At 31.7% G+C, this 7500-nt stretch overlaps 1 protein-coding gene across 2 annotated transcripts in view; it reads left to right on the top strand.

Annotated features, from left to right (window-relative positions):
* The window catches only part of LOC137653449 (mucin-20-like), a 174240-nt gene that overhangs the window by 161100 nt on the left and 5640 nt on the right, over positions 1-7500 (top strand). For both annotated transcript variants that reach the window (XM_068386850.1, XM_068386851.1), the window contains exons 7-15: positions 196-264; positions 1414-1476; positions 1859-1966; positions 2512-2571; positions 3764-3823; positions 4210-4317; positions 4695-4763; positions 4935-5030; positions 6236-6385. In XM_068386850.1, coding sequence (XP_068242951.1) covers positions 196-264; positions 1414-1476; positions 1859-1966; positions 2512-2571; positions 3764-3823; positions 4210-4317; positions 4695-4763; positions 4935-5030; positions 6236-6385 — 783 coding nt within the window. The remainder of the gene's footprint in view (positions 1-195; positions 265-1413; positions 1477-1858; positions 1967-2511; positions 2572-3763; positions 3824-4209; positions 4318-4694; positions 4764-4934; positions 5031-6235; positions 6386-7500) is intronic.

Genomic DNA, 7500 nt, shown 5'->3' with positions numbered 1-7500 from the left:
TTTAATCTTACTTTTTATGGCTCGACGATTGTGGTGCTCATCGTGTGGCAACTCTTGCGTGCGTGTGTGCGCGTATAACTTTAATTATAAACCCACATAAAATGCCTTGATATATCAAAGTAATTTGAATAGAATTTAAATCACATCATCACCACTTAATGGAGTAATATAAATATTTCCTTTAATTCTCCACAGAAATGTTCGAGTGTTCGAATATCTTTGACACTTACATAGAAGCCACAAAGAACATCTCAGGTGCCCCAGGTAAGTCAGTTGAATGAAAAAAAGAAAATAATTTCTTAATGTTGCTATTTTTCGGAGTAGCAAAACGAGGGACTGGCGGCTTTGGGATGCAGATGTTTTTGGATATGATTAAATCCATAGATTAGAGAGGTCCAGCAGCAATCGTAACAACTTTGAGACCAGGTTAAGGATATGGGAAAGAGCAATTTTTCTAGAGTAAATCTCGTAATTTTTCTGGTAACTACCGTTTTTTACGACTTCCTCTCGTAATTTTTATTGTTTGTAAATTACAAATATTCTATTTCGTTACGTTAACTGTTTACATAATTTTTAAAATCCAAGAGAATAGTTTAAAGTTTTTTTGCTCTGAGCAAAATAAAGTAAAAAATAAACTAGCTAGAGTCGATAGTTCAGAAAAATGTTTTAAAAAATGCCTGATATTCTGAGATAAATTGCATGCAGTAAAAGTGAAGGCAAAGGCGTATAACCGGTTTCACTGCAACCAGACACGGCTATGACTTCAAGAACAGACATTTTTGTTCCATTTTCTTTTGCTTTCAACAATATCACATTTTGACGTTGCCATCCTTCGCCTGGCCTTTTATAAGAACTTTGTTTTATCATGAATAGATAGACCGTATATTTTTCCTGATTGGGTATATCATATGGCTCTTTAAAAAGCATCTTAATCTCAATTTTACCACATCGCCATATGGCCTCTAAGCTTCAGAATTGATACCTCATTGCATTCCCACCATAATTAATCGTTCCGTAGACGTTAAGTAGGAGATACCAAGGTTCCTTTGTTACCTACCTGATAAGCCTACTTTCATTAGAGAAAGGTTTGTAAAAAATAAAACTAGTTTAAGTTAGAGGAATGGTTATGACTTGTACTGCAAGTGTTACTGTGAAACTTCTACTGTCATTTCAACTTTCTCACACAATAGAAAAATAGGACACTTCACCGTACCTGACTTTATTTTTCATTTTATGCATTAAACTTTCCCAAAATATCTCAATGAATTACAAGTAATCTTATCCCACTCACTTTTTATTCTCTTATACTTATAATTCTTTTTCTTCTACGCGTCATATTCAATGGCCTTTTCTCGTCAAGGGAACAACTGGTTTAAGTCTTTCCCTCTCAAGGATGTCTCTTTCTCTTGCCAGGACCAAATGTAGGCCCAGTTGACGATACTGACGAGGAAGGACCTGCACCCACAAAGGAAATGAGTAAGTTTCTTTTGTATGACGTCTGTGTTGTTGAGATGTTACAGTCGAGTATAGCTTTGACTTGACGTTGGTCATTTCGAACCAGTATGTTTTATGCAATTAATAAGATATTAAAACATATTTTATGCAATATTCAATTGGCATTGTTTTATTTATTGTAAACTACTCTGTTCATGTGAAAAATCTTGACTGGCATTATTTCTATTAAAGTGATAAAAATCTCGCTCAAAGTTATGTATTTTATTATTATAGTTCTCTCTCTCTCTCTCTCTCTCTCTCTCTCTCTCTCTCTCTCTCTCTCTCTCTCTCTCTCTCTCTCTCTCTCTCTCTCTCTCTCTGTGTAAGATTTTATATAAATTTTTCATTTGTTACCCTTCTTCAGTGGAAGCCATGTGCCAAGCAACAGAAATCCCTAACTGCCTTGAGCGAGTCCAAGAATGCTTCCTGCTAATTGGCCCCGGCTCCCCTGCCCCCAGCACACCTACCGGAGGTATGGAAGTTTCAATGCAGATATTTGGCACGTTTTCTTTTCCGATATTTTAAATATTATAACGTATTTTCATAATTTAGACACAGCTTTGATAAAAATTTAATTGTACGGCAACTCAACTTTACCAAAAACTGTGGTTATCAATTGTACAGTTAGACACACGAGTCCCTGGCACACCTCGCTCCGAAGAAGTGCTACCCTGTAACCAAACAGATAGTGTAGAGAGAGATGGCAGAGGTGGTGGGCGGGGCTAAACATGGGAACTTCATGCAGTAAGGGTGCGGCTGAGTGCATTTCCTCATAGTGAGCTGTACTAGGAATTCCTGTGTCCAACTGTACATTCGGTATCATATTCTGAAACTGATGTGAATATTTAAACTGCCTCTTTTGTAAGATTAAAGTAGCATCGTACAAGAACGGTGTATTGCTCTTTCGGCAGACGGTAATTGCACCATATTTGACTACAAAGAATTAGGAAGGGTAGAACATTTACTTCGGTGTCTATTTATCAGTTTAATAATTCCTTCGTTTTTATTTGGCGACAGAGATGGCTGAATGTTCGATATTCCTCTCACAATTTGCCGATACCGCTGCGAATTCAACAGGTGAGTTGACTAATGAAGTACTTTGGCAATTATATTATTAGGTAGTTGAAGCAATGAAGAGAAACTTCAATTAGAAGGAATAAGAGAAGTCTTTAGTTTGCAGTGTAGTAGAAGTGTATATATATATATATATATATATATATATATACTGTATATGTATATATATATATATATATATATATATATATATATATATATACTGTATATATATATATATATATATATACACAGTATATATATATATGTATATATATACATATATACAGTATATGTCTGTATATAGTATGTATATATATATACATACATATAGGCCTATATATATATATATATATATATATATATATATATTTATTTACATATATATATATATATATATATATATATATATATATATATACAATTGACTATATGTATATACACACTATATATATATATGTATATATATACTGTATATATATATATGTATATATATATATATATATATAGCCTACTTTATAAATATACATATATAAATTATATATATATATATATATATATATATATATATATATATATATATGATCATTGCCGTTGTTAGTGTCGGTAAGGTAGATGAATAATAGTTTAATTTAAAGGAACCAATATTGTTATTGTTTTTTGTATTGTCGTTTATCAAATATGTATATATATATATATATATATATATATATATATATATACATATATACTGTATATATATATATATATATATATATATATATATATATATATACAATTGACTATATGTATATACACACTATATATATATGTATATATATACTGTATATATATATGTATATATATACTGTATATATATATATGTATATATATATATAGCCTACTTTATAAATATACATATATAAATTATATATATATATATATATATATATATATATATATATATATATATATATATATCATTGCCGTTGTTAATGTCGGTAAGGTAGATGAATAATAGTTTAATTTAAAGGAACCAATATTGTTATTGTTTTTTGTATTGTCGTTTATCAAATATGTATATATATATATATATATATATATATATACATACATATATACTGTATATATATATATATATATATATATATATATATATATATATATATATATATATATATAACTGGTTAAATTAAATGAAGCAATAAATTTCTAATCTGCTGTATTATTTTTCTAGAAACAACTGAAGGATCCGTAAACACCACAACTAGAGCACCTGTTGTCACGAGAGAAATGAGTAAGTTCATATGTTTTTTTTTTTTTATTCCATTTCAATGATTTCCCTGTTAATATGAAACTCTCCATATAAGTGTCACTAAACATTAGGTATTGCATGTATGCAAATACAGTGTATACACGTTCTCACTTCTTGTCATACTGCTTTAGTAATGGGATTTAAGTCCTTTACTAAGGAAATGCTGTTTATTATCAATCTTAGTCAAAGAATCTTGAATTATATCCATGAGTTTCATTTGATCTCCTAGTAAATAACTCATGTTCATCACATGACGTTCATAGCAATCCTGACTTGATCACTTTATACTTAGCGTTACGTAGCATTGAAATCTCCATATTCGAAATTGGAATACGCAACTAATTGACCTGAATGCATTTTCCTTCTAGTGGAGACTATGTGCAATTCTTCGGATGAACGCAACTGTGTCCAGCGCATGGAAGAGTGCCTCTCCTTGATAGGACCTGGAGCAAATGTTCCTAGAACATTGAGCAGAGGTGATTACGTTGAATAGAAGTACTTGACTGTCTCATTAGATTATCTTTTTAAATGTTTCCAAAAGCAAATATTTGTTTTTTGTCCTCGTGGAGACACTTTTCTATCCACATTTGTTTTTTCAGTTTAACCTTGTATTTGTGATTATAGATATTTTCTTAAATGTTATAAATTATTCAAATTTGGTACTTCTGTGAATATTTCTACATTCTTAAGATTTGAATTTCCAGAGTTTCATTATTAATTCAAAACTATGTACATAGAAGGATTTAATATTTATATCTGAATTTCTGAGTCTTAAAAGTTATTACAAAATGTTGAGTTCCTAGTCACACACAATATCAAAACTTTATTTTTTTCCGTTTTATCACTTCAACAGAGATGACAGAATGCTCAAGGTTCTTAGACAACTTTTCAGAAGCCATGGATAATATCACAGCAACAACAGGTGAGGAAGGAAAAACCAAAGTCCTTTGGGGTTTGAAATCATTAAGAGTTTGAATCACTTACGATTATCATAATCCCCAGTGGATTTTTTTGTGAATTAAAACCTATGAAATTTATAATTCCTTAAAATTTGTTAAGGATAAAAGCGTTATTCTCCCTTTGGATATTCCAGAGATCACCACGACGTCAACAGCCGTTCCAGACAGTGACGTCACTGGAACCACTTCCAGAACAACTACAGATAGGTCCAGCTCTACAGGAAACAGACGTAAGTTTGTGTTATTTTATTCATGTGTTTTTTATTAATCCATTTATGTATTTGTTTGTTTAAAATTTCATTATTTTCTTATCCTCCTTTTTCATGATGTTATTACTGAATTTATTTATTTTCTTTTACTTTTTGGTTGCTTTATAGAGTGTAATATATATATGTATATATATATATGTATATATATATATATATATATATATATATATATATATATATATATATATATATATATATTGTGCGCGCGTGTGTATATGTGTGTGTGAACATTAAAGTACAGTTGAGGAACAAAATCCTCTCATAGTAACATGAGCTTCATAGATTTTAAATAAAGGTTAGCTATTTGAATTATAAACTTTCTGAGCTAGTATCTTGCAATCGCATTAGCCATCCATCCATATAGAGAAGTGAAAGTTACTTGCTATTAACACCTGTTGATGATATTTAAATCAGTGTTTGTTCTTAAAGAGATGTTAATTACTATAATTATAATTCAGGGTTTATTCTAACGTGCAGTTGTAAATTAAAAGTATACAGTAGCAAATTCAAAATGTCCAGTTGCAAATCCATATTTGTGCAGTTGTAAATTTGTACTTTGTTTGAATTTGCACGACTAGGGTGTCATAAAACCACAACAGACGTATCTGATAGCTGACCAAAAGTTTTTTTTCTTTTTGTTAACCTAAAAAAAATAACGTAACCATACATATTACATGAATCATAATATATGGTATAGACTACCACATTTCACTTTACTAATTATATCTTAAACAGTGAGGATTATCAAACGTACAAAGAGTTACTGAACCAAGATATACTTGCAAAATAGCCACATAAGGTAGATGGCCTCACAACCCCCCCCCCCCCCCCCCCCCCCACCTACAATCATCTCACAACCATCCCCTTCATGATTGAGAACCACTTGTTTAGGTCGTTTGGGCCTTTCATCAAAGTTTTTTCGCAATTGTAAATTTTCCTTAGATTAAACCCTGTTGCAATTTATTTCCATCAGGCGGATAAAATGTAGATCATTGGTGATCTATTTTGCTCAGCAAATCGCTTCTACGCTGTCTCTCACAGCAGAAGAAATCTCTTCCTCTCACGATTACTATTGGGTTCTCTGCTTACCTATTTAACTTCCCGGCAAGGAAAAGAAAAAAAAAACAATCAAAATGTAAACTTATATCGTGTCCCTTCTGTTACAGGCGAAAGCAGCAGCACCACAACCACAGAAAGTTCTGTTCGAACATCCACAACTACGGAAAGAACAAGAACAAGAACAACAACAACAACAACTCAGCAACCTGGACAGAACACAGCTGAAAGTAATTCCACCGTTCCTGCTAGGGAATACAGTAAGTCTGGATAATTGCTTTTAATGTCAATATCTCTTGTTTCTCTGAAGTCAATATCTACAAAATTGTTATGGAAAAACATACTTCAATACTAAGCCATACACACATGTACTTGATGTGTATAATATATACATAATGTATATATGTATATACAGTATATGTACACAAATAATATAAATATGTATATATTATTTACATATGTTATGCATATAAATAATATATTGTATATAATATATATTATATCTTATATATTATCAGCCGTTACTAGTTCACTACAGAACAAATGCCTCAGACATGTCCTTCCATTTGCGTCTTTTTATGCCAGTCCACGCCCACAAACTTTCTCTGTTCGTCAATCCATCGTCTTCTCTTCCTTCCCCTGCTTCTATTGCAATCTCTAGGGATCCAATCTATTAATCATAATGTCCATCTATTATCTATCATTCTTGTTATATGTCCTGCCCATGTCTATTTCTTTCTCTAACATGTTCTTAGAATGTTTTTTTTTTTTTTTTTACATTCCCACCCATGCATTCACGTGACCAATTTTGTCTCGATAAACAATTTTCCCTGCAACGAAACCTTGAAAATTCCAACGTCAAAAGGACTGTGCAAGCAAAATATCAATTTACTGTTAGTAAATGCAGACAAAGAGAAAGCCAAGAAACGGTACTGCTTGAAGCGTCCTTCATAGCAACATCCATTTATGTTCTTTGTTTTTTCCCAATTTGAAAATCGAGAGTTCAGGGGCCCCATCACTAAATCACTATCCATTTCCAAGTTAATGGTGCAATGACTATTACAAATTGCACTGTCAAATAGACAGGCTCCTTTCATGCAAGTAGCCAATCTAATGGTCTCGTGCATGACCGGCCGCTGTGATTGGTGGGTGAGGGACATGACATGTAACGGTCGTAGAATTTGAATCGGCTATGGTTACCACAGCTCTTCTTTGTGCTGAACCCTTTGGTTACTCTCTCTGTCTCTTCTCTCTTTTGTCTGCTTTGTTTCTCTCACGTCTTATGTCTTATCATACACGCACACAAATGAGTAGATTTGATTTTGTCTACTTTCACATCTTAAAAATGAAAATAACACATTCCTGAAGTGTATAT

Source organism: Palaemon carinicauda, chromosome 14 (assembly GCF_036898095.1).
Source record: "Palaemon carinicauda isolate YSFRI2023 chromosome 14, ASM3689809v2, whole genome shotgun sequence".
Classification (NCBI taxonomy): Eukaryota; Metazoa; Arthropoda; class Malacostraca; order Decapoda; family Palaemonidae; genus Palaemon; species Palaemon carinicauda.
The sequence above is the reverse complement of the archived record's forward strand: the minus strand, read 5'-3'. Positions and strand labels throughout refer to the sequence as shown.